General features: G+C 40.7%; 1 protein-coding gene across 3 annotated transcripts in view; it reads left to right on the top strand.

Moving 5' to 3' along the window:
• Positions 1-27,724, top strand: part of swt1 (SWT1 RNA endoribonuclease homolog) — a 172,082-nt gene that overhangs the window by 84,022 nt on the left and 60,336 nt on the right. For all 3 annotated transcript variants that reach the window (XM_059984507.1, XM_059984508.1, XM_059984509.1), the window contains 2 exons: positions 24,030-24,199; positions 25,917-26,055. In XM_059984507.1, coding sequence (XP_059840490.1) covers positions 24,030-24,199; positions 25,917-26,055 — 309 coding nt within the window. The remainder of the gene's footprint in view (positions 1-24,029; positions 24,200-25,916; positions 26,056-27,724) is intronic.

Here is a 27,724-nt window from a genome sequence, read left to right as displayed (position 1 = left end):
GAACAATCCACATTTGGAGCATAAGCATTAACCAAAGCAACCTTTTTATTACTAAGTAAACCCATTATTAACAAAAATCTACCATTCGGATCAGAAAAGATATCATGTTGAACAAATGGAATAGAGGAGTCAATAAAAATTGAAACTCCTTTTACTTTGGCGTTCGAATTTGCATGATTCTGTTGACCCCGCCAAAACCTAAAAAAGCGAAATTTGTCCTCCTTCCTCACATGAGTTTCTTGTACAAAAATGATATGAGCGTTAAGTCTTTGGAATACTTTGAAAATCTTCTTTCGTTTAATCGGATGATTTAAACCATTAGTATTCCAAGACACAAAATTAATGGTCTGAGCCATAATTCTAAAAACAACCCCTTGGTATAGAAAGGGTTAACCAACTTGTAAACTCATGCACCCAGAAGAGGAACAAAAGTAAAGAGAGGACCTGGAAGTGACGACAACACAGACATATTTGAAGTTCAAAAACAGCCCAAATGAAAAAACTAAAACAAACTGATGGAGAAAAAATAAAATTAGAAAACAGACCATCCCTCACCCCCCCCCCCCAAGAAAAAGAGAAAAAGCCAAAATATGGCTTGAAAAAGGAAAGAATGAGACTAATTCTACCCCCATGTCAGCGGAAGACCACTCCGTATATAAAGGATATATATATATATATATATATAAGACCACCCCAACTTTAAAAATTAAAATCGCTATACTAAAAACCATACTTCTAAATATAGTTAGTTGTAAAAAAATAAGAATATAGTCACTAAAAGCTTATAAATCGGGCTATAGCCCAGACAAAACAAAAAATATTTAAACTATGATAAGCAATGCATTGTAGGAAGAAGACGAGAGAAAAAAAATAACGCCATCATAAACAAAACCAAAAATCTTTTTCAAAAAACCACCATCTTAATCAAAAAGAATTCACCTTCAAAGGGTTAAAAATATACCTTCGAAGGAACAAAATTAATAGTCAAGAATATAGTATAATGGTTAAAGTGTATAAAACAAAGCAATTGATATGACAAAAACACACTTTAACTTAAATATAAAGTATAGGATAAACCTACACCAATAACCAGAGGTTAATTCTGGTTTAAGAGATCGAGAACCATCTTACACGGTCAGAATCGTTTATTTATTAGAGACTGGTGTCTGTAGCAGTAGGGAAGTTCTTCTCCAGATAACTTCTCGCTTCGAATGTAGAAAGGAAAACCTGAGGTGGAACATTTGGCGGAGAGATTCGAAGCTTCGCTGGATATAGGAGCGCAGGTTTCAGATTTTTCTCATAACATTCAGCCATCAGCGGTTTGAAAAGAAGCCTTTTTTCATAAGATCAGGGCTAAAATCTTCAACCAAACGGAAGTAGTGCTCTTGAAATTTAACCATTCCTGCCCGCCGAGCCGCACAAATAAGTTGTTCTTTGTCGTGTACATAATGAAACCGGACAATTACAACTGAAGGTTTATCTGTAGCACTCGGTGATCGACGCCGAATTCTATGTGCGTGATCCAATAATGGAGGGTTTTTTGGGAAAATCGACGGAAACGCTTCTTTTAATAGTTGAGCAAAATATTTTGAAGGGTCATCTTTTTCTATGCCGTCTGGAAGACCAAGTATACGTAGGTTCTGTCTTCTGGACCGATTCTGAAAATCGTCACTCTTGGCTTTAAGTGCTTCCACCAGTTTAGTGGTCGAAATTAAATCCTGTTGCAGTTTTTCAATAGTCAAATCTCGTTTCCAAGCGTCTTCTTGCAGAGATGCGATAAGAGCTTGCTGCTGGTTAATTACTGAATCCGTCTTAACCATGTAATCTTGAAAAGCCTTTATATCTTGTTTAAAAAATTGTTGTAGTTCATCAAATTTTTTGTCCTAAACCTCCATAAACAATTCATGTTAATTGAGTGTGTTGTGGCGGAGCCTGCTTCTTTCCGTTACCGTTCGGATTGCGCCCAGGTTCTCGTCCTTTAGACCTGAGAGACATTTCTGTTTGCATATCTTCAAAAATTCACGACAAACTCTTAACAGTAAGTTCAAAAAAAATAACAAAGAAACTTTCGGTGTAGGTAAAAGTAAGCTGGATAAGGATGATAAAGGTTAAAAAAAAAGTAAAGGTTATGGAGCGAATCCAAAACAGTACTCACTCCATAAGCGTCTCCCGCTGACTCCGATTGTAGTTAAAATTCTGCTCTTACAGATCAAAATTCTCTCTTCTTGGGGGGAGTTGTTACATATCCACAGCTTTGTTTTCCTGGGAATCCATAGTTTCGTTTACTATGGGCGTCACATGTCCCTAGTTTTGTTTTACTTTGAGTCCACAGTTTTGTTTCTGTGAGCGTTACCTTATGACATATGCCGACAGTATAAAAGAAATATGATCAAAGTGTTGAGAGGGAGTCGAAGGAAAGAGAGAGAGAGAGAGAGAGAGAGAGTGAAGATCTCAGGCTTCGAGCTATCCGAGAACAGCTCACGATCGAGAAGAGTAAAGTCTAATGCTTATCCAAAACCAAAGGGTTGGGTTAATCAGCGGAATACTGTGCATTGTGGAGACATGTCTGTCCATGTGTCCCTACACATGATCCATGTGTGGGGATTTTGTGACAGTCACTTTGGGGAATCTCTTCGTGGACTTCAGAACAGTATTCCTTGATAACCATTTCTTTGTTTGCTAGCCATGGAATCTTTGTAATTTGTCATGATCGCTTCGTCACTGCATTGTGATCTACAAGTCTCTCCTCTCACCTATATCGTGAATTACTGGGACTCTGAACTGCCACTGTAAGACTGTGCTTGAGTAAGAATTGTTAAGAACGGGTTCTAAGTTTGACTGTTTGGGAGCTATAGACGCATAACACTGTTAACTTCTGTTTAAGAAAGTAGTTTATTTAATTTTTTAATTTTGAAGAGATGTTAATAAATATAGAGATTTTAGTATTAAAACCCGACTCAATTTGTCATCTCTTGCTGCTGGTACATTATGAAATCGTAACACCAGACTCACTTGATTTACTCTGGCTAATTGAACCTTCACCAGCATCTCTTCCTTGTCCTGTACTTCTGTTCTCACCCCACCCAAATACAGAAAAGTTAGAGTTGCCTTTGCCCTTATCTTTTACCCCACCAGTGTACCCATCCAGCATATCATTCTTCAACATTTCTGCCAGCTGCATCATGATCCCAGCCACGGTCACATCATCCCTTAACCACCCCTTTCTGCTTTCCACTGGGACCACTCTCTGTGTAACTCCCTGGTCCACTCATCCCTCCGCAACCATCCCTTCTTCTTCCCAGATATGTTCTCTGTAAAACACAGAAAGGAAAACAGTTTTCTCATATTTGACCTACCAAAATGAACTACCTCACACTTAACTGGGTTGAACTCCATCTGCCACTTCTCAGCCCAGTTTTGCATCCTATCAATGTCCCGCTGTAACCTCTGACAGCCCTCCACACTATCCACAACACTTCCAACCTTTGTGTCATCAGCAAATTTACTAACCCATCCCTCCACTTCTTCAGTTAGGTCATTTATAAAAATCACGAAGAATAGGGGTTGCAGAACAGTTCCCTGAGGCACACCACTGGTCACCGGACTCCATGCAGAATATGACCTGTCTACAGCTACTCTTTGCCTTCTGTGGGCAAGCCAGTTCTGGATCTACAAAGCAAAGTCCCCTTGGATCCCATGTCTCCTTACTTTCTCAATAAGCCTTGCATGGGCTACCTTATCAAATGCCTTTTTGAAATCCATATACACTACATCTCTGCTCTTCCTTCATCAATGTGTTTAGTCGCATCCTCAAAAGATTCAATCAGTTTCATAAGGCATGACCTGCCTTTGACAAAGCCATGCTGGCTATTCCTATTCATATTATGCCTCTCTAAATGTTCATAAATTCTGCCTCTCAGGATCTTCTCCATCAACTTACCAACCACTGAAGTAAGACTCACTGGGCCATCCCTACTCCCTTTCTTGATTGAGGGAACAACATCCATAACCCTCCAATCCTCTGGAACCTCTCCCATTCTCAGTAATGATGCAAAGATCATCACCAGAGGCTCAGCAGTCTCCTCCCTCATGTCCCACAATAGCCTATGGTACATCCCATCTGGTCCCTGACTTATCCAACCTGATGCTTTCCAAAAGCTCCGCTGCCTCCTCTTCCTTAACATCTACATGCTCAGACTTTTGTCACGCTGCAAGTCATCCCTCCAATCACCAAGGTCCTTTTCCGTAGTGAATACTGAAGCAAAGTATTCATTAAGTACCTCTGCTATCTCCTCTGGTTCCATACACACTTTTCCACTGTCACACTTGATTGGTCCTATTCTCTCACATCTTATTCTCTTGCTCTTCACAAATCCTGATTTGATGGAGACGGACGGGTGAAGCACAGAGGAACATCTGGTGAAACTTTTGAAATACCTGTTTCGCTGCCGCTGCTACAGTACGATTGGAAAATCTCCAGGAAGAAGGCCCCGAATCCTCGGCTTTGCCTGTTGCTTGGTGGCTGGGGCTGGGGTCGAAGCGCTCAGCAGAGATCGTTCTCGGTGCTCAGTGTCGGAGGGCTGGTTGGAGGCTCAAAGTTTTCAGACGGACTCAGAGTGGGCTGTGGTCGGGTGCTTCCAGGGCGGTTATATTGGCAAGGTTGTGGCGCTGGAGGTTCATGGCAGGAAGAGTTTTTCTTCCTTCTACCATCTGCGTGAGATGATGTGCTGTCGGGACTTTGAGACTTTTTTTTTACAGTGACATGGTCTACTCTTTATCAGGTTACAGATTGCTTTGCACTGTTGGGAACTATATGTTAAATTATGTGGTTTTTGTCAGTCTTTTATCAATTATGGTATTGTCTGCACTGTTGTAACTAAATGTTAACTATAATAATGTGGTTTTGTGTAGGTTTTTGGTTTGTTGCTGGTCTCTTGACTTGGTATGTCTGGGTAGTCTTGTTTTGTCTGATGGGTTTGGAGTTCCTTTCTGGGGAACGTGCTAAGATGGTAGCGTGATATTGATTTGCAGCAGCCTCTCCGGACTCTGGATTGGGGATTACCAAACGTTATGTGGCTTTTCTTGTGTGATCTGTTTTGTCGTGTGCTTTTTTTGTGATATCATTCCGGAGAACGTTGTCTCATTTTTTTAACTGCATTGCATTTGTGGTTTCTAAATGACAATAAACTGAATCTGAATCTGACTTGTAGAATGCCTTGGGATTTTCCTTAATCCTGTCTGCCAAGGCCTTCTCATGACCCCTTCTGGCTCCCCTAATTTAATTCTTAAGCTCTTTCCTACTAGCCTTATAATCTAGATCTCTATCATTACCTAGTTTTTGAACCTTTCGTAATCACTTCTTTTCTTCTTGATTAGATTTAAAACAGCCTTTGTACACCACGGTTCCTGCACCCCACCATCCTTTCCCTGTCTCATTGGAACTTAACTATGCAAAACCCCACGCAAGTATCCCCTGAACATTTGCCACCTTTCTTCCATATGTTTCCCTGAGAACATCTGTTTCCAATTTATGCTTCCAAGTTTCTGCCTGACAGCTTCATATTTCCCCTTACTCCAATCAAACATTTCTCTAACTTGTCTGTTCCTATCTCTCTCCAATGCTATGGTAAAGGAGATAGAATTGTGATTAATATCTCCAAAATGTTCTCCCACTGAGAGACCTGACCCCTGACTAGGTTCATTTCCCAATACCAGATCAAGTACAGCCTCTCCTCTTGTAGACCTATCTACATATTGTGTCAAGAAACCTTCCTGAATGCACTTAACAAACTCCACCACATCTAAATCCCTCACTCTAGGGAGATGCCAATCAATATTTGGGAAATTAAAAACTCCCACCACAACAACCCTATTATTACTCCTTTCCAAATCTGTCTCCGTATCGTCTCCTTGATGTCCCTGTCACTGTTGGGTGGTCTATAAAAAAGTAGAGTTATTGACCCCTCCCTATTCCTAACTTCCACCCACAAAGACTCTGTAGAGAACCCCTCTGTGACTTCCTCCTTTTCTGCAGCTGTGACACTATCTTTGATCAATAGTGCCATGCCCCCACCTCTTTTGCCTCCCTCCCTGTCCTTTCTGAAACATCTAAAGCCTGGTACTTGCAGTAGCCATTCCTGCCCCTTCATCATCCAAGTCTCTAATGGCCACAACATCATAGCTCCAAATGCTGATCCATGCTTTAAGCTCATCAGCTTTATTCATAATACTCCTCGCATTAAAATAGACACATCTCAAACCATCAGTCTGAATGTGTCCCTTCTCTATCACCTGCCTATCCTCCCTTTCACACAGTCTCCAAGCTTTCTCTATTTGTGAGCCAACCTCTCTTTCCTCCATCACTTCAGTTCGGTTCCCACCCCCTAGCAACTCTAGTTTAAACTCTTCCCCAATAGCCTTAACAAACCTTCCCACTAGGATATTGGTCCCCTTAGGATTCAAATGCAACTCGTCCTTTTTGTACAGGTCGCACCTGCCCAAAAGAGGTCCCAATGATGCAGAATCGGAAGCCCTGCCCCCTGCTCCAATCCTTCAGCCACGCATTTATCTTCCGCCTTATTCTATTCCTATACTTACTGTCACGTGGCACAGGCAGTAATCCCGAGATTACTACCTTTGAGGTCCTGCTTTCAACTCCCTATAGTCTGTTTTAAGGACCTCCTCCTTTTTCCTACCTATGTTGTTAGTACCAAAATGTACCATGATCTTCCCACATCAAGATATCATGGACGCGATTAGAAACATCCTGGACCCTAGCATCTGGGAGGCAAACTACTATCCTTGTTTCTTTCCTGCGTCCACAAAATTGCCTGTCTGACCCCCTAACTATAGAGTCCCCTATCACTGCTGCCATCCTCTTCCTTACCCTACCCTTCTGAGCCACAGGGCCAGACTCTGTGCCAGAGGCACGACCACTTTTGCTTCCCCCAGGTAGGCCGTTTCCCCAACAGTACTCAAATAGGAGTACTTATTGTTAAGGGGGAAAGCCACAGGGGTATTCTCTAGCATCTGCTTCTTGCCCTTCCCTCTCCTGACTGTTACCCACTTATCATTCTCCTGAAACCCCAGAATGACTACCTGCCAATGGCTCCTCTCTATCACCTTCTCACACTCCCGACTAGATGAAGGTCATTGAGGTGCAGCTCCATTTCCCTAACACAGTCTCTAAGGAGCAGCACAGGCTCAACACAGCTGGTGCAGATGTGGCCGTCTGGGAGGCTGGGAGTCGCCAGGACTTCCCACATCTGACACCGAGCACAGAAAACCGGCCTCACACACATACTTTCTGTCTGTATTCTAAACAGATAACCTACCTCGCCTTGATCCCTTATCGCTGAAGCCCTATTGAGCCAAAGCCTTCCTACTCTGTTTCCCTCTACTCCGACGCCCATTCCTCTTTGCCCACTGTTCTCACTGGCTGACCTCCATGCGCTTGCGCAGTTGTGTCCCATTCAAACCACTGAAGAAATAATTGTCACCTTTTAAACTCTGCTTGCTATTAAGCTCTTCCAGCTGTTCTCACTGGCCGACCTCCACGTGCTTGCATTTCATGTTATTTCCAATCTGCACAAACTGTGGTCTCCTGATTGGAAAGTCAAGGATCCATTTGCAGAGGGAGTTACAGAGTCCCAGGTTTTGGAGCTTGTTGATTAGAATAAGGGTACAATTGTGTTGAATGTTGATCTGTAATCAATGAATAGTGGTCTGCTCTATGTATTACTATTGTGTAAGTAATCCAAGGCCAAGTGGAGAGCCAGTGAGATTGCATTCACTGTAGACCTATTGCGGTGATAAGCAAATTGCAGCAAGCTGAGATCCTTGTTTAGGCAGGAGTTGATTCTGCACATGACCAACCTCTCAAAGCACTTCATCACAGTAGATCTGAGTGCCACTGGGCAATAGCCATTTGGGCAGCTCACTTTGCTGCTCTTCCTGGGCACTGGTATATTGTCACCCTTTTGAAACAGGTGGGAAACTCCAACTACAGCAGTGAGAGATTGAAGATGTCCCTGGATGGTCCCAGTCGCTTGGCACAGGTTTTCAGTGCCTTACCATCACGGCTTGACGCCTTGTGAGAGTTCACCCTCTTTAAAGATGTTCTGACATCGGTGTCTGAGACAAAGATCACAGGGTCACCAGATGCTGCAGGGAGTCGCATATATGTTGTTTTATTCTCCCTTTGAAAGCATGCATAAAATGCATTGAGCTCATCTGGGAATTGTCTTTTTGCTTTTAACATAGTTTTCCATAGGTCGTACCTGGACTTCTTGTGTAGTTCTGGATCATCAGTCTTGAATGCCATAGACCTAACCCTCAGCAGACTATGAAGCGCCCGGTTCATCCATGGCTTTTGATTTGGGTATGTCCAATATGTCCTCAATACACTCATCCACACAGGGTTTGATGAGGTTAGTGACAATTGTGGCGTATTCATTCAGGCTTATTTTCAAATAAAAGGTTATATTAGGAGCTATGGAATAAAATGATGCTAATTGTTATACTAAATGTTTCATACTATTTAAGAGCTCAACTAATTCCAACATGAGTTAACGGGAACTTTATGTTGTTCTATTAAACTGAGCTCTTGCCATATCCTCTCATAACCTGCTGCTTCAGTGGGTTGTTCACATTTCTAAACACAAGTACGAGAAAAGTTGCTTTGTTTTTAATTTGCATCATTTAGCATTTGCTTCAGATGCTAACCACTGAAGGTAATGTTTACTTTAAAAGCATTTGGTCTCTTGTTTTAGCAGGACTGCCACAGATAAAAACCAAGTGGTCACATTCTATTTCAATTAATACCTTAATCAAGGGAAGATAGAGGATTAGGTAATGAGGATTTTTGCCCCAGCCCTTTTCCCTTAGCTACACATTTGGAAGCCTCTTTGTCATGTCTTAGGTGCAATATAGAGTCAATTGATTACCTCACTCCATCCCCAATTAAATGTTTGAATTCAGTATTCTAGTTTTCCTTCTGCAGATATTTGGGTAGCTTTAGTTGGATATATGTTGGTTTGTTCAATTTATTCATGTTCAAAATCATTTTATAAGCATCCAAAGCAGTATAACTTGATGAGCTCATTTATGCAGATTATGCGCCAAGGAATCCAAACATAGTAATGAAACAAATGAATAGAATGGGAGAGAACAAATTAGTACTGAGAAATAAAGCCAACAGATTATCAGGTCTGTGCCAGAGAAATTCTTGCATAATTACTGAACCAATGATTTCCAATTAAAGAATTTTTAGAATTCGGTTCAGGTGCAGATCAGAGAAACGTTGTAAATGAAATTCTACTCTTCCTCAAAAGAAACACAATTCCACAAGGTTAAGAATTCAAATATTTAATTGCCTATGTCATCTATTGTTTTAGGATTGTTAGCTACATAGTTTGTAACATTTGATTCACACAAAGGTGCTCCTTAATCCTTCACTAATCCATCCTAATACAAGTACATATTTGAAATCCCTTGTCAAGTTCGAACATTTGCAGAGTAATACAATAAGTTATAGCAGAGGCAAACATTGAAAGCTCTTTCTAGAATTGTGTATGTCCCACTCTGGCACTTCAAATTCTAATTGTAAGTTTTTAGTTTAATGCTTCCAAACAATCTTGTTCTGTTCTACTATATATTCATCCAAGTATAAAAATTGTTTATAAAAGATGATCATAAAACATTGAACCCAAAACAAAAAAATGCTCTAATTGCAGGCTGGTCAGCTTATCCATAACTTGTCTAGTCAAGTCAAGTCAGTTCAGGTCAAGTTTATTGTCATTTAACTGTATACATGTGTAGCATCAAATGAGACAAAGTTTCTGCAAACTAGGGTGTAAAACACAGTAGTACACATATAACACACAATAACGTATGAAAGTAAGGATCAAATCTACAGATGAATTATCCATAAATAAACAAAGTAAAGTTCATAAAATAAATATTGTAAGGTGCAGAACAGATTAACCGTGGCATTTCAATACGATGCAGTAGGGAATTCAGAAGCCTTTTGGCCTGAGGGAAGAAATAGTTTCTCATCCTGGCCATTCTTGTTTTTATGCAATGGAGTCTCCTGCCTGATGGTAGAAAATCAAATAGGATGCTAGGTAGTGGGTTCCTTAATAACACTAAGCCCTGCGTACACACTCCTGATAAATATCCCTGATGGATGGTAGGGAAACCCCTATGATCCTTTCAGTTGTTCACAGCCCTTTGTAGGGACTTGCAGTCTGATGCTTTGCTGCTCCCATACCAGATGGAGATGCAACTTGGCAGGATGCTCTCAGTGGTGCTCCTGTAAAATTCATTTAGATGAGGATGGGGGGAGGAGCCTTGCTTGCCTCAATCTCCTTGGCAAGTGAAGGTGCTGCTATGCCTTCTTGTTCAGGGAGGTGATATTAAGGGACCAGGTGAGGTCACGTGAGATGTGGATTCTCAGGACATTGGTGAACTTAACTCTATGGAGGAGCCATGTATTTGAAGAGTGGGATGGTTTATCTACACCTTCCTGAAATCTACAATGATTTCCTTGGTCTTCTCCATGTTAAGACGGGCTGTTCTTCACAAAATCCACTAGCTGCTCCACTTCCTCTGTACTCAATCTCATCATCGTTGTTGGTGAGGCCAACTACTAATTGTGTCATCACGCAATGCATCTGCCTTCACCACGCAATGCAGGTCTTTTCGCTCAGCGGCTGTGCAGCTGGCATACCACACTGTGGTGCTGTTGGTCAGGATGGTTTCAGTTGTGCTTCTGTAGAAGTTAAGCAACAGCTTTTGTGGGAGTTTGGCCTGTTTCAGCTTTCTGAGGAAGAAAAGTCTTTGTTGTGCCTTTTTTTACAAGTAGCGAGGTGTTGGTGATCCATGTCAGCGAGGTTTTGGTGGTCCATGTCAGCGAGGTGTTGGTGGTCCATGTCAGCGAGGTGTTGGTGGTCCATGTCAGCGAGGTGTTGGTGGTCCATGTCAGCCGTTTTGACAACATAACTCCAAGGAACTTCAGGTTTTCCACACTTTCCACTACCTCTCCATGTATTTGGAGGGGGGGGGGTGTATTCTGTCCTTTGATCTCCTGAAGTCAATGATCATCTCTTTTGTTTTAGGAGTGTTAAGAACCAGGTCATTGTCCTTACACCACTCTGTCAGATGATCCACCTCGAGCCTGTAGGCTGTCTCGTCCGAGATCAGGCCAACCACTGTGGTATCATCTGCAAATTTAATTATGGAGTTGGAGGTGTAGATGGGGGTGCAGTCATGTGTGAAGAGTGTGTAGAGCATAGGGCTCAGCACACAGTCCTGCAGGGTGCCAGTTTTTAAGATGAGGGTGGTAGAGGTGTGTTTGTCAATTCTGACTTGCTGTGGTCGGTCTGTGAGAAAGCTCATGACCCATGAGCACAGGGAGGAACCAAGGCCAAGAGTGTTCAGTTTGCTGACCAGTTTATGGGAGATGACTGTGTTAAGTGCAGAACTGAAGTCCACAAATAACATCTTCACATAGGTGTTCGGTTCCTCTAAGTGAGTCAGAGCAATATGGAGGGCTGTTGTGATTGCATCCTCTGTGGAGCGGTTTGCCCGGTAGGCAAACTGGTGTATGTCCAGATCAGATGGGATCTGGCACTTCACAGTTGATTTTTTGGGCACTGGGATGAACAACAGCTTGAAACTGCCGAAAAGTTCCCAGCAGAAGTGAAGAAAATAATTACAGAAGGTGGTTATTCATATAAGCAAGTGTTTAACTGTGACGGAACTGCAATTTATTGGAAAAAATTGCCGAACACCCCAACCTCCAATGACTGAGCCTAACACACCATTATCAGTGTGCTTGCTGTCTTCCCAATTCTGGTAAGTGAAACTACACTGTGCATACATTATTTCTACTTTATATATGTGTATTTATTGTATTATTCCTGCTTTTACTATATGTTACTGTTATTTTAGGTTTTATGTGTTATTTGGCATGATTTTGTAGGTTTTTTTGGGTCTGGGAACGTTGACAGATTTTTCCCATATTAATAAATGGTAATTGCTTATTCACTTTACAACATTCCAGTTTACAAAGCATTTCGTAGGAATGCTCTACCTTCAGATAGTGGGAGAAACCTGTATTTAGTGAAATTTTGTGAATTGAATGGGTTGTGTAAAATCATGCTGGGTGTGTTGGTATACTGAGTTCCTATGCATAGGAGGCAATCCACTATTATAGTAAGTTTATCTTCAATAATCAAAGACATATCCAAAATTTCCTTGGTATTATGGGAAAAAATTGTAAAGTGAACATTCATTAATATGCAAATCAAGCAGCGATTTGATAATGCTGTGATACGTAACATTTGAGTGGCAAGAAGTTAAGAAGATATAAATTCAGTTCTTAAGTTGCAGTTGTACAAAGCCTTGGTGAGACTGCAACTAGAATATTGTGCGCAGTTTTGGTCCCCTAATCTGAGGAAAGACATTCTTGCCATAGAGGGAGTACACAGAAGGTTCACCAGATTGATTCCTGGGATGGCAGGACTTTCATATGAAGAAAGACTGGATCGAGTAGGCTTATACTCACTGGAATTTAGAAGATTGAGGGGGGATCTTATTGAAACATATAAAATTCTAAAGGGATTGGACAGGCTAGATGCAGGAAGATTGTTTCCGATGTTGGGGAAGTCCAGAACGAGGGGTCACAGTTTAAGGATAAAGGGGAAGCCTTTTAGGACCAAGATGAGGAAAAACTTCTTAACACAGAGAGTGATGAATCTGTGGAATTCTCTGCCACAGTAAACAGTTGAGGCCAGTTCATTGGCTATATTTAAGAGGAAGTTAGATATGGCCCTTGTGGCTAAAGGGATCAGGGGGTATGGAGAGAAAGCAGGTACAGCGTTCTGAGTTGGATGATCAGTCATGATCATACTGAATGGTGGTGTAGGCTCGAAGGGCCGAATGGCCTACTCCTGCACCTATTTTCTATGTTTCTATATTCTGATGAATCTTTCTCTTTCGTTCTGTTTCCTCCTTATTCTTGACATCTTTCATGATTTTACTTTCAGGACCTCCCTGCATGCCTCTGGGTGTTCCTCCTTATGGCATGTATCAGTTGTGATTGTCCTATCTTGGAGTATGCCTGTTCATTCTGTCCAAAGTATTATTCCAGAGCTGCTTATTTTCTTATTGGAAAATGGGATATATTCCCAGTTTGAGAAACAGTATTAAGAATAATGCCTAGAAAATTAAATAATGTAGAGACTTATTTTTGGGTTAAATGCAATTCAATTACAATCATTAAAAGGATCGAGAGTTTTCTGTAAACCATACAAGGTCAGCAGCAGTTTTGAGTATTCTGGTATTTGACGAACTATCATACCAAGCCTGATCATGCAAGTGGCAACCACCCCACTCTATAGCCAGCTACCCTCTTGTCAATTTTCTCTTTTGACTGTGATTTTATAATTATTCCTAAACAAAAGAGAAACGGTGGATGTTGTGTACTTGGATTTTCAGAAAATTTTTGACAAGGTGCTACTCATTAGGGTTCTTAACAAGTTAAGAACCTGTGGTATTACAAGGACTAGCATGGATAAAGCATTGGCTGATTGGCAGGAAGCAAAGAGTGGGAATAAAGGGAGCCTTTTCTGGTTGGCTGCCAGTGACTGGTGGTGTTCCACAGGGGTCTGTGTTGGGATTGCTTCTTTTTACATTATATGTCAGTAATTTGGAGGACAGAATTGATGGCTTTGAGGTCCTTTTTGTGAAGGTAGGTGAAGGGGCAGGTAGTGTTCAGGAAGCATGGAGTCTGTGGAAGGACTTGGACAGATTGGGAGAATGGGCAAGAAAGTGGCAAATGAAATGCAGTGTTTGGGAAGTGTATGTTCATGCACTTCGATAGAAGAAATGAAAGTGTAGGGTATTTTCTAAATGGAGAGAAAATTCAATAATATGTGAAAAGGGACTTGGAAGTTCTTATGCAGGATTTCATTAAGTTTAATTTGCAAGATGAGTCTATGTGAGGAAGGCAAATGCAGTGTTAACATTCATTCCAAGAGAATAGGATAAAAAAGCAAGGATGTAAAGTTGAGGCTTTATAAGGCAGTGGTAAGGCTTCACTTGGAGTATTGTGATCAATTTTGGGCCCCTTTTCTGCTGACATTGGAGAGGGTTCAGGGGAGGTGCATGAGAACAATTCCAGGAATGGAAGAGTTACCATAAGAGGACCAATTGATGGCTCTGGGCTTTACTCACTAGAATTCAGAAGAATGGTGGGAGGGAGATTTCATTGGAACCTATTGAATGTTGAAATGCCTCAATAGAATGGATATGGAGAGGATGTTTCTTTGACGGAGGAGTCTAGGAGCAGAAGGCACATTCTCAGAATTGAGGTACATCCATTCAGAATAGAGATGAGGAGGAATTTCTTTAGCCGGACGGTGGCGAATCTGTGGAATTCATTGCCACAGGCAGCTGTGGAGGCCAATTCAATGAGTATGTTTAAAGCAGAGGTTGATAGATTCATGATTAGTCAGTGCATGAAAGAATGCAGGGAGAAGGCAGGAGATTGGGGGTGAGCGAAAAATAGATCAGTCATGATGAAACTGTGGAGCCAAATGGTCTAATTCTGCTCCTATATCTTATGACCTAGTCTTTCCCTGTCAACGACTGCCCTCTGATTGCTAATCTGTCTGTCAACCATTTTACTGCCCAACCCCAACCTTCCACCTATCTCACAGTTGGCCCTCACCTACTGACCTCATGCATGATAACCCAAACACCTCAGCCTATTTTTCACCAACTTATCCCGTGATCAATGACAGCTCTTCTGTTCTTTGACAATGGCCCACTTATACATTCCAACCTTTCCCTTCATCCTGACTTTGCTGTAAAGCTGGAATTCATTAGTTGTGAGGGTTGTGGAGACAGAAGCCCACATTCCATTTCAGAAATATTCATTTGTATTTAAAGTGCCAAAGTTATGTCCAAGCATTGGAAAATATAAATAGGTTAGATTGTTTGTTTTCAGCCAAAATGGATAGTAGTGGACCAACACGAGGAAATCTGCAGATGCTGGAAATTCAAACAACAACACACACAAAATGCTGGTAGAACACAGCAGGCTAGGCAGCATCTATAGGGAGAAGCGCTGTCGACGTTCCGGGCCGAGACCCTTTGTCAGGGCTATCCGAAAGGAAAGATAGTAAGAGATTTGAAAGTAGTGGGGGGAGGGGGAAATGTGAAATGATAGGAGAAGACTGGAGGGGGTGGGATGAAGCTAAGAGCTGGAAAAGTGATTGACGAAAGTGATACAGAGCTGGAAAAGGGAAAGGATCATGGGATGGGAGGCCTCAGGAGAAAGAAAGGAGGTGGGGGAGCAGCAGAGGGAGATGGAGAACAAGCAAACAACTAAATATGTCAGGGATGGGGTAAGAAGGGGAGGAGGGGCATTAACGGAAGTTAGAGAAGTCAATGTTCATGCCATCAGGTTGGAGGCTACCCAGCCGGTATATAAGGTGTTGTTCCTCCAACCTGAGTTTGGATTCATTTTGACAATAGAGGAGGCCATGGATAGACATATCAGAATGGGAATGGGACGTGGAATTAAAATGTGTGGCCACTGGGAGATCCTGCTTTCTCTGGCGGACCGAGCGTAGGTGTTCTGTGAAACGGTCTCCCAGTCTGCGTTGGGTCTCACCAATATATAAAAGGCCACACCGGGAGCACTGGACGCAGTATACCACACCAGCCGACTCACAGGTGAAGTGTCGCCTCACCTGGAAGGACTGTCTGGGGCCCTGAATGGTGGTGAGGGAAGAAGTGTAAGGGCAGGTGTAGCACTTGTTCTGTTTACAAGGATAAGTGTCAGGAGGGAGATCAGTGGGAAGGGATGGGGGGGGACGGGACGAGTGGACAAGGGAGTCGCGTAGGGAGTGATCCCTGTGAAAAGCAGAAAGGGGGGTGGAGGGAAAAATGTGTTTGGTAGTGGGATCCCGTTGGAGGTGGCAGAAGTTACGGAGAATTATATTTTGGACCTGGAGGCTGGTGGGGTGGTAGGTAAGGACAAGGGGAACCCTATCCCAAGTGGGGTGGTAGGTGGATGGGGTAAGGACAGATGTGCGGGAAATGGGAGAGATGCGTTTGAGAGCAGAGTTGATGGTGGACAAAGGGAAACCCCTTTGTTTAAAAAAGGAAGACATCTTCTTTGTCCTGGAAAGAAAAGCCTCATCCTGAGAGCAGATGCGGCGGAGACGGAGGAATTGTGAGAAGGGGATAGCCTTTTTGCAAGAGACAGGATGGGAAGAGGAATAGGCCAGGTAGCTGTGAGAGTCTGTAGGCTTATAGTAGATATCAGTAGATAGGCCGTCTCCAGAGATGGAGACAGAAAGATCAAGAAAGGGGAGGGATGTGTTGGAAATGGACCAGGTAAATTTGAGGGCAGGGTGAAAGTTGGAGGCAAAGTTAATGAAGTCGACGAGCTCAGCACGCGTGCAAGAGGCAGCGCCAATGCAGTCGTCGATGTAGCGAAGGAAAAGAGGGGGATGGATACCGGTATAGCCTTGGAACATGGACTGTTCCACAAAGCCAACAAAAAGGCAGGCGTAACTGGGACCCATACGGGTGCCCATGGCTACACCCTTGGTGTGGAGGAAATGGGAGGAGCCAAAGGAGAAATTATTGAGAGTAAGAACTAATTCCACTAGACGGAGTAGAGTGGTGGTAGAGGGGATTTGGTTAGGTCTGGAATCCAAAAAAAAAACAAAGAGCTTCGAGACCATCTCGGTGGGGGATGGAGGTATATAGGGACTGGACGTCCATGGTGAAAATAAGACAGAGGGGGCCAGGGAACTTAAAATCATTGAAAAAATTCAAAGCATGGGAATTGTCACGAACCTAGGTGGGAGGAGATTGAACAAGGGGGGATAAGACAGTGTCAAGGTATGCAGAAATGAGTTCAGTGGGGCAGGAGCAAGCTGAGACAATAGGTCTACCTGGACAGGCAGGTTTGTGGATCTTGGGTAAGAGGTAGAAACGGGAAGTGAGGGGTGTGGGAACTATGAGGTTAGTGGCAGTGGATGGGAAATCTCCAGAGCTAATAAGGTTGGTAATGGTATAGGAGACAATGGCCTGGTGCTCCTTAGTGGGCTCATGATCAAGGGGTAAATAAGAGGAGGTATCAGAGAGTTGTGGCTGTGCCTCGGCCAGGTAGAGGTCAGTACGCCAGACAACAACAGCTCCCCCCCATCAGCAGGTTTTATAGTGAGGTTGGGATTGGTGCGGAGGGAGCGGAGAGCAGAGTGTTCGGAAGGAGTAAGGTTAGAATTGGAACAGGGTGTGGTGAAGTCAAGATGGTTGATGTCCTGTTGGCAATTAGCAATAAAGAGATCCAGAGCAGGTAGAAGACCAGAGCGGGGTGTCCATGACGAGGAGGAAGGTTGAAGATGGGAAAAGGGGTCATCGGTGGGTGTAGGAGTCCTTGTCAACTGGGCCAACTGGCTTCCTTCTGTTTAATATGTTTCGTTGACTTTAATGCATGAAATTGTTAAGTTATTTAAAGTATTACCAAGTTATGCATTAAAGGTAAAGGAAAAAGTTCAGGAAAGTTTTATTTTTAATTGTTAATAATCTCCACCAAGATGTAAAAACTGATTCAATAAAATTCCTTGCATGTAACTTACTAAATTTTTGGTGATAGTTAAGGTTTATTACATGGTTAATAGTGCAACTACTGTATATCTCAGTGAACATGTTCCACAGTTTTTTTCCTACCTTAGTGTGTAGAAACTGCAACCATGTATGTCAGCTGTAACACCACATGCATTTTCCATGGTTAACTATTGGATGAGAGGAGCAAATTGAAAGTGACCTCCTGATTTTATATCTAACTGTAGATCCAGAGATGGTGTGCTATGTACTCCATGAACACTCATAGCCATATCATTATTCCTGTCACAAAAGCCATAATTGTAGTTCAATAGCAAAGCACAAGCATTTCAAGTGTAGTCTGTGCTGTTTGTTGATTTCAAATTACAACATTTTACCTCCTATTATTTTTGGTGTCTGAACCAGTAGTGGTAGAAAATTTCAAGAACTGTTAATTCAATTAATAACATATGCATCTTTACGTAGTCAGATATCTCCTGTACCTCAAAAAATTGGCCTCTTGAGTGTATGTTCGAGGTCTTCTGCTGCTGAAGTCCATCCACTTCAAGGTTGAATGGGTGGTGCATTCAGAAATGCTCTCCTGCACACCACTGTTCTAACGTGTAGTTATTTGAATTACTCTTGCCTCCTGTCACTTTGAACCAATCTGGCCATTCTCTCTGCCCTTTCTCATTAACAAGGCATTTTCACCCACAGAGTTGCCACTCACTTGATTTTTTTTTTTGTCTTTCACTCCATTCTCTGAGACTGTGCGTGAAAATCCCAGGAGATAACAGTTTCTGGGACCCTCAAGCCACCCAGTCTGGCACCAGCAATCACCCCACAGTCAAAGTCACTTAGATCATATTTCTTCCCCATTCTGATATTTGGACTGAACCACTTGACCATGTTTGCATGGTTTTATGCTTTGAATTGCTGCCACATAATTGGCTGATTAGATATTTTCATTAATGTACAGATGTACCAAATAAAGTGGCCACTGAGAATTATTGTAATTTAGTTTGGAAAAACTTAAATTACATGACATGGGAAAGCACCTTATAAGTGTCAATTGCTTTGACATTTATTGCTTAGGGGTTTGATTTGGAACTTTTGTCTATAAATAATGGAAATGATCTGTCAAGGGAAGCATAAAGGGTAGCACAATAATTAAAGAATAGCAACAGGCCAGTGTCCTCTTGCTCCTCTGAGCATGACCTATTATTTTTGTCACTCTTATATTATCTGCTTGCCTTTTAAGAGCATCTGTTATATTCAACTAAACCACTCCTTGAAATAACAAGTTCCAGATTTGAAGTCAGATTAAAGCAGATTTTTCCAAATTTTCTTTTGAAACTAGTGATTTTCTAATTTATTTCTCCCAATTGTGAAAGCATCGCCTAATAAATATGTAAACACAGATTACTGCTTTCACAGATATAAAGCTCAGTATTGCAGATGGGAAGAGGCACTCTGCTGGAACTTAACTCACTAAGAAGAAATAGAGACATGGCAGTGTACCACAGATCCCTTTAGTAACAATAATAAGTTAGGCACAGAGAAAACCTGTATTTTCTGACAACTACTTTTATTGGCTCAGTTCACAAGCATGTGAAATTATACAACCTTTATGCACACCTACTAAATTTCCCTGATGCTCCATGAGTATTCAAAGGAGAGAAAAGGTGCTGCCCAAGGGAAAAGTTTCTATGCTGGTCAGATGTTCCTCATGGTTATTATCTAAGCTCAATGTGTTCTACATGGAGACACATTCGTCATATCTGCAACGATAGGTCTCTGGAGAGTTGTCGCTGCCTGAGCTCCCAAAACCCTCTATTTTATTTTTCCTTACCAGGTCAGTCTATGATGTTTCAATTTATTTGACTTGAGATCATCTGACTGACCTGTGTCTGACTTGATGCACCTCTGTTCTATTCAACTCTGACTGGTTCAAACTATTCAAACCAGATCACCAGACACTGGACCCAGATGATGAGATTATTTCTGCAAACCTGCCGTTTTACACGATAAGCAGCTTCTTATCTGAGAATAGTCTCAGGTTTAGCAGGTCATTAGCAGAAACTCCAGCACCTCCTTTCCTGGGCAACTGCAACAGGTGACAATTGGCAAGGGTCTATTCCTTGGCACAACCAAGCAACGCAGCTCCCCCGCCGACAGCCACACTAATGAAACAGTAATGAGAACTTGCAGTATTCTACATTACCAATGTCTTGCAATCACAATAAAAAGTTCACATGGCACGACAATGGAATGCAACAGATCCATGCAAAGATACAACGGTACACAATACAGGTTTCCCCCGCTATTCGAAGGTAGAGCGTTCCTATGAAACGGTTCGTAAGCCGGAATGTCATAAAGTGAAGAAGCAATTGTCATTTATTTATATGGGAAAAACTTGTGAGTGTTTGCAGACCCAAAAAATAACCTACCAAATCATGCCAAATAACATATAAAACTCTAAAATAACAGTAACATATAGTAAAAGCAGGAATAATCTGATAAATACATAGCCTATATAATGTAGGAATACTTTTCTGCAATTATTGCAGCACTGTCCACCACAGCAAAAACCTTACGCAAACGCTCTCGGCAGCACTTGTGGCAGAAACACGGTGCAAGTGCTCCCGGCAAAAGCACTCTTTCCAGTAACCTTTAAGCTATGAAGCTACCAAATAACATATAAAAATACACAGCCTATATAAAGTAAAATAATGTATGTACGGTGTAGTTTCACTGACCAGAATCGAGAAAAGAGCGAGCACATTGATGATGGTGTGTTAGACTGAGTTGTCGGAGGGAGGGAGGTGAGACTGGAGTATCATCTCATCGTCATCTGTTTCCATCAGAGCAGGCAGGTCACCTTCTTCTATGTTTGCCTGCCTCGATGTTGAAGGTCGAATTTCATCGTCTGCTGTGGCTGATGTGGAAGGCTTGAAAAATGACAGTATGCTTGACTGCTTAGCCTTGCGTATCTTTCTATCATACAGTTCTTTGTAAGCACTCAAACCATCCTGCAAGTATGCCCTAAACCTACATACCCTTTCAAAATTGAAGTCATACTTCTCTGCAATCATTGCAGCATTGTCAATCACAGCAAAAATCTCATGCAATTGCTTCCCGTTCAGCTCCTGGACAACTTGACTTTTGGGCCGTTCGCTACTGCATTCGGTTTCAATTGTTATCCTTTCCTCTTCATCTGTCAGTTCTTGGTCATGGGTTGCCAAAACCTCTTCAACATCATCTTCATCAACTTACACAAACCCTTAGCCAAACTCACTATGTCCTTACTTTGTTCACCACAATCAAAATGCTTAATTATGTCTAGTTTTACGCTAAGTGTAAAGCCTTTACGCGCTCTTTTAGGCCTTTCCAATACCTTCAAACTCATCTTGTTAACGGATGCACAAAATAAATCAACATAAAGCACAAATGTTCACAGGCACGTGTTTAAGCAATGCTGGATAGAATGCAGTTCCAGGGGAGGAACTTGGCTGCTCACTGCCTTTTTTCGGAACAGTGAAAACACATTCTGTTAGCGAAAACAGGTAACTAATATAGGTCTTCCGTAATAGCGAGTTGACATAAAGCGAACACTTGAAAAACGGGGGACACCTATACCATTCCATCACTGTCAATACAGCTCTATCACTGTCAAACAACTCACTGATGGGATAGCCCTGCAATACTTGATGTTCTTGGTATACAGCAGTGATGTTCTTTTGTGAAGTGCAAGATAAGGGGGTGAGAAAATGAATTTTCAGTATGTGATCTTACTTGGTTAACATTCAAATGTAACTTTCTATATTTCAAGATAGAAGAAGAAATATTTGTTTATGAAAGATAAAGCTGCTCAAATTAAACAGAAAGCAGTGTTTTGAGTGAAAACTCAATATTTTCATGGAACACCTATCTCTTAGGTGCCTGAGAAATGCAGAAAATTACCTTCAATTTCCTGCTTCAAAGATTGCATTTTGTCCATCATTTTTTAGTTTACATTTTTTCTCTGAGTAATGTTCAAATTTCTAAGTAACTTTATTATCAAAGTATATGTCACCATATACTACCCCGAGATTCATTTTCTTGCGTGAATTCAATACAATCAATGAACAATAGAATCAATGAAAAACTACACATAAAAAAGGACAGTGAAAAATAATTATTAATAATTAATAAATAACATTGACAACGTAAGTTATAGATTTCTTGAAAGTGTGTCCATAGCTTGAGTTATATTTGCATTAAATTGCAGTTTGAAACACAACTTCGTCGTCCTAATTTTTTCAGCCCATTCTTGGCCAAGCCTTTGCTTTTCCTTCAAATATTTTTTTTGGCTTTTTGTGTGCTTCCAGCCCACACCTAATCCAACCATCTGCCCTGTCCATGTTTCCACGAATACCTTTTCAATGCAGAATTGTGGCTAAAATAAGAAAGCAATTTTCTGGTCAGCAGCTGGCTTAGAGACTTGCTGGTGAATCCAACCGGAACTTGAGAAAGGTTCTTTATCTTCGAAGTCTGCATTGTTCAATGATAATGTAAAAAGCACAATTCTTTAAAATGAATGGTTTTAGTACTTAATCCTAATGCCAATTTTGAGCAAATGGAATATTTAATTCTACTTTGAGCCACCATCCTAAACTATTTGAATTTATCCACCATTTTGTTTCTTTTAACAATTAGATGTAGAAAAAATACAATTTTAGTTAGAAGGATAAACTATTATTTAGAATTCTGTTGTATTTCCGGAATGCTTTTTTTTCCTCTAGTGCTTCATCACCAGGTGTACTTGCACTGAGTCTTATGCAAACTTAAGGCAGTTTTCTTATTGTGTGGGTGTAAGTAGTTATTCTGTTCCCGTTATGGTAGGCATTTTTTCAAACCTGGAACAGTGATTCACTGTTGCACCACAATATTGTGGCTACTGGCAACTTCTTCCAATGTTTCCAAGTTTGATAGGAACTGTACTAGTGTGAAATAATATAGTAAGTATCTGCTTTTCTGCCCATCCTGTGCAATAACATCACTCATTTACTGTAACAAGAAAATGATCCTGCCTTGAAGGGATTTAGTCAACCCAGCCAAATGGCCATTATATGTAACATTGGCTATTCTTCATCATTGAACCTGGGTGAGAGCTAGGGGACTAAGAAACGGAATACAAGAAACAGAATCTTAACTAATGTTCATCTTAATCTTTGTACACAGGCAATTATATCACTTACTATAAAGTAGGAATAAGAAAATGTAACCAATTTTATTCTGTCCGTGTTGCAGGAATCAGCAAACAGTATAGATCAGAGATGAAGTTGGAACTGTGGTTGTTTGTTTGGTCAGTTCTATGCTGGGCAATGGTTTTCAATAGTTCCATTTAATATCAGAGAAATGTATACAATATACATCCTGAAATTCTTGTTCTTCGCAGATATCCATAAAAACAGATGAGTGCCATAAAGAACGAGTGACAGTAAAAACATTACTACCCTAAAGCCGCCTCCCACGCACAAGCAGCAAAGCATCCCTCTTCCTCACTTACTTCTGCAAAACACATCACCCTTCACCCTCCAAGCAAGCAATAACAAGTCCCCAAAAAAGACCATGATCTGCAGTGCAACAAGAACTAATCGTTCTACTTGTAAAAATTTGACAAGATGAATTTAAAATAGATATGTGAGTTGGGTTTGGAATTTTAAAAAAACTTCCTCTTACACCAGCAAAGAACAAAGATAATCCTTACCACTTAGCTTCCTGTCAAATATTCTGTGCTTGTATTGGTCTCCAATGATCTTTTTGAAAAATGTAAGGTTCAGGAGACTTGAGGTAGAGAAGGAGAAAATATTTTATTGAGTGTTGGAATCAAGAAATAGGGGCACAAGTTCAGAAAAGAGGTCATTCATTTAAAACAAATGAAAAGAGGAGCTTCTTTCTCAATAGCTCATGAAATGTTGGCATTCTCTACTCCACAGAGGATAAATCATTGAATATATTCAAGGCTGAGATGGACAGATTTTCATTCCATGATGAAACAGGCAGAACAGTGGAACTGAGATTAAGATCAGGTCATCAACAGTGTAATTGTATGGCAAAGGTTTGGAGGGCCAGATGGTCTTACATGTCTCAAATATGTTAAACATTATGACAACATTTGTATTCTAACTTACTACATGAAATAATTTTAATGTGATTAGTTGCATTAAAATATGACCTATTGTTTAGGAAACAAGGTCATGTCTTCAATATGTACAAGTGCTATCATTTTTGTACAAAGGGATAACTAGTTTAACTTAAATAAGTACAGTGTTTGTCTAAGAAGTTATATGCATTAATTACATTATTTATTGTTTGATTAAAGTTGAATATGATATTTTTGTAATTTTATCTCATAGTGATCAATGTGAACAATCAAAATGGAAGTGGTAATCAGTACTTATCTACAGAAGAGTCGGCTCTGGATGTTACAGGCATCATCTCTGAGCTGGAGAAGTCGCTAGGCTATGCCCTGTCAGTTATCCTGGAAACAGAGATGAAAAAAGCATACGATGATCTATGGCTAGAGGTAAAAGATAGATTATTATATGACTTGTCCATTTTATTTCCCAGGAGCATTTTCAAAAATTACAAATTAACAAACAAGTGTTTCCCATTATATTCCCTTGGAAAATCAGCTTGTTTATGTTACATTGGTATATTTTCCACAATTTGTCAAAAGTATCAATATTTTTCTATTGGTTTATTCTGTGATTAGCATTGAAACCTGTAAAATCTGTTGAATTCAGTTAAATGTAATTGCAGCATATTTTTTTCTACCCAGAGTGTTTGGAAGATAATCCATGGCCAGTTTTCAGAAAAGTGCTTAGGACTGAATTTCCACAGGGTACCAGCAGATTTATGGTTGCAAGCCAGTGAAAATTATTTGCACTTTTTTTAATTTCCTTCAAACCCAGATTGATCTACTAACTTGTAATAAAGGCTTGCATGTGGCAATATGTTCCATTCCTAAATGTCAACACAGAGTTCTGTTAGCAGTGAAAGAACATCAAGAATAAGTTCATCTGGCTTTGCTGTTTGTTCATTGAAGGGGTCAAAGTATATTTCTGTCAGTTCATTTTGTGTGTGGGTTGTACTTCAAAATTATTGTCTTTAATTATTTGGTTGTGGTAATGTGCCTAAAATTTCTTGATCTATTCTTAGAGCCTTTCTTAAAGCAATAGAACAACCATTAGCAATTCTTGCCCCAGCCTCCCACAAGGGACTTGAGGACCTGAGTGTTAGGTGTAGGTTGAATAGCCTAAGAATTCATTCCCTAGAGTGTAGGTAAATGAGTGGAGATCTTATAGAGATATACAAAACTATGAAATGTGTAGGTAAAGTAAATGTATGCAAGCTTTTTCTCTTGAGGTTGAGTGAGACAGATGTGCTGGTAGGTTAATTGACTACAATCAATTATCCCTTAGTATATGCAAGTGACAAAAGAATTAAAGGGGATTTACAAGCATATGAGAAAGAATAAGTGCAGGGATGAAAGGAGTGTTCAGGATGGGAGCATTGAGAGCCTCTGATCCACACTTTGGGTGTACGTGGAGGCCTTGTGTTTCGAGAGTAAGAAGCAGATCATGTCTATATATATTATATATATATATTTTTTAAATCCATCCTTTTGGCCACCAGGTGTTCCATCTATGAAGAAGTCTGTGGTTCCCATGTTGGTTTCTTCAGCCACTTGGGAACCCACAAAAATCATTAGAAGGGGAGGTAAAGAAAATTAACTGTATATTCTCTTGCTGTATTGCACCTCTCGAAATCCATTTGACTGTACACTAAATTCCACTTCAACACACCTGATGTTGGATCTTGACCCAACTTGTCAACTGTTCATTTCCCTCTACAGATGCTGCCTAGCCTGCTAACTTCCTCCAGCATTTTTGTGTATTGATCCAGATTCCCAGCATCTGCTGCAGTCTTATGATTAAATTCCATTTACCATTTTTCTGCAGAATTCACCAGACAAACGTTATAATTTGCAAGTTTCTTTAAAATAATTAATATATTTCCAAAGTTATTACACCTTTCACCAATAGAACTCCCATTATTACCAGTCATCATTACCATGAAGAAGCTTGTCAGAAGCCTTGCTCATCATATACCCTACCTTATTGACTTTTTTTGTTATTTCTTGACACTACAAAATATTAGCTTTGTACATTACAAATATTGTAGCTCAACAGTTATTAATGATGCAATTGCTGTAATTGTTTTTCTGATTTTGATACTAGATATTGTTTGTGAAGCCTCCGTGGTCATTAGGAAACCTATTACAATGTTTGAAGAAACATTGGATGGCTGTGTTTGGACTACTTGTGAAAAGGAATTTGCAATCATCTGTAGAGAGCTTAAGTGATTATTTCCAAGCAGGTATGAAAAGAGCTTTAAAATTTTGATTTGCTCAGTTCCCAAGTAGTGGAGTTGTAGTTAGTGATTTATTTTGCAAAGTAATAGCAAAATGTAATACCACATTAAAGCCATTCATCCTCTCCAACAACTTGCTGCACATTACTGAATTTCCTTTAAACATTACAGACACACACAGTGCCACTTTATTTGGTACATCTGTACTCCTGTGGTTAATGCAAATATCTAATCACTAATCACATGGCAGAACTTCAGTGCATAAGAGTATGCAGATATGGTCACAGGTTCAGTTGTTGTTTAGACCAAATGTCAGAATGGGGAAGAAATCTGATGTAAGTGACTTTAACTGTGGAATTCTTGTTGGTGCTAGATGGGGTGGTTTGAGTATCTCAGAAACTGCTAATTTCCTGGGTTTTTCACACACAACAGTCCTAGGGTTTAGAAAATAGTGTAAAAAAAACATTCAGTGAGTGGCAGTTCTGTGGATGAAAATCAACTTGTTAATGAGAAAGCTCAGAGGAGAATGGCCAGACTGGTTCAAGCTGACAGGAAGGTGACAGTAACTTCTGTATAACAGCAGTGTACAGAAGAGCATCTCTGAACAGATAACCCATTGAACAAGTGGATGGACTACAGCAGCAGAAGACCACAAACATACATATACACTCAGTAACCACTTTATTAGGTGCCTCCTGTACTGAGTTAATTAAGCAATGGTTTGCACACTGCAAACAGTTGGGAAAAAGATGATGTCAATCATCTTTTATGATTTTTTAAAATTAAGAAGATCCTTCTTTGATCAGAGATTTGAAGATCCTTTTTAGTTTTTATTAAGAATTATAACCTTAATGCTTAGCATTTGCTAAAATCTAACCATGTTGGGGATCAGATCTTCATCGTGGATCATTCAACTTTTATTTTAGAATTTCATAATTGAAAGTTTTATTATTATATTTCTATACTCAGGCATCCTGGGACAGTGGGAAGTGCTATATAAATGCAAATTGTTTCATCCTATTTTATTTTGCAATCTGCTAAATTCATGTAATTAATTATATATAATGATCAGCACCATCATCTCATAATTAGTTTTCAGATCTAATTGTTATCAGAGGGATCTTGGGGTCTGAGACCATAGGACACTCAAAGCTGCTACGCAGGTTGACTCTGTAGTTAAGAAGGCATATGGTACATTGACCTTCATCAGTCGCGGGATTGAGTTTAAGAGCCAAGAGGTAATGTTTCAGCTACATAGGACCCTGGTCAGACCCCACTTGGAGTATTGTGCTCAATTCTGGTTGCCTCACTAAAGGAAGGACGTGGAAACCATAGAAAGAGTGCAGAGGAGACTTACAAGGATGTTGCCTGGATTGGGGAGCATACCTTATGAAAATAGGTTGCATGAAGTCGGCCTTTTATCCTTGGAATGACTGAGGACGAGAGGTGACCTGATAGAGGTGTACAAGATAATGAGAGGCATTGATAGTGTGGATAGTCAGAGGCTTTTTCCCATGGCTAAAATGGCTAGCACACAAGGGCATAGCTTTAAGGCATAGTTTGTCTCACTAAAGGTTGCTGTAGAGTGGAGCAGGAAAAGGAGAATGGGGTGGTAGGCAATATATGGGCAGCTTACATTGTGTTTGGCAGAAAAAGCTAAAGGGGGAGGGGAGCT

The sequence above is a fragment of the Hypanus sabinus genome, chromosome 11, assembly GCF_030144855.1.
Source record: "Hypanus sabinus isolate sHypSab1 chromosome 11, sHypSab1.hap1, whole genome shotgun sequence".
NCBI classification, from domain to species: Eukaryota; Metazoa; Chordata; class Chondrichthyes; order Myliobatiformes; family Dasyatidae; genus Hypanus; species Hypanus sabinus.
This window is presented reverse-complemented; position numbering and strand designations above follow the sequence as displayed.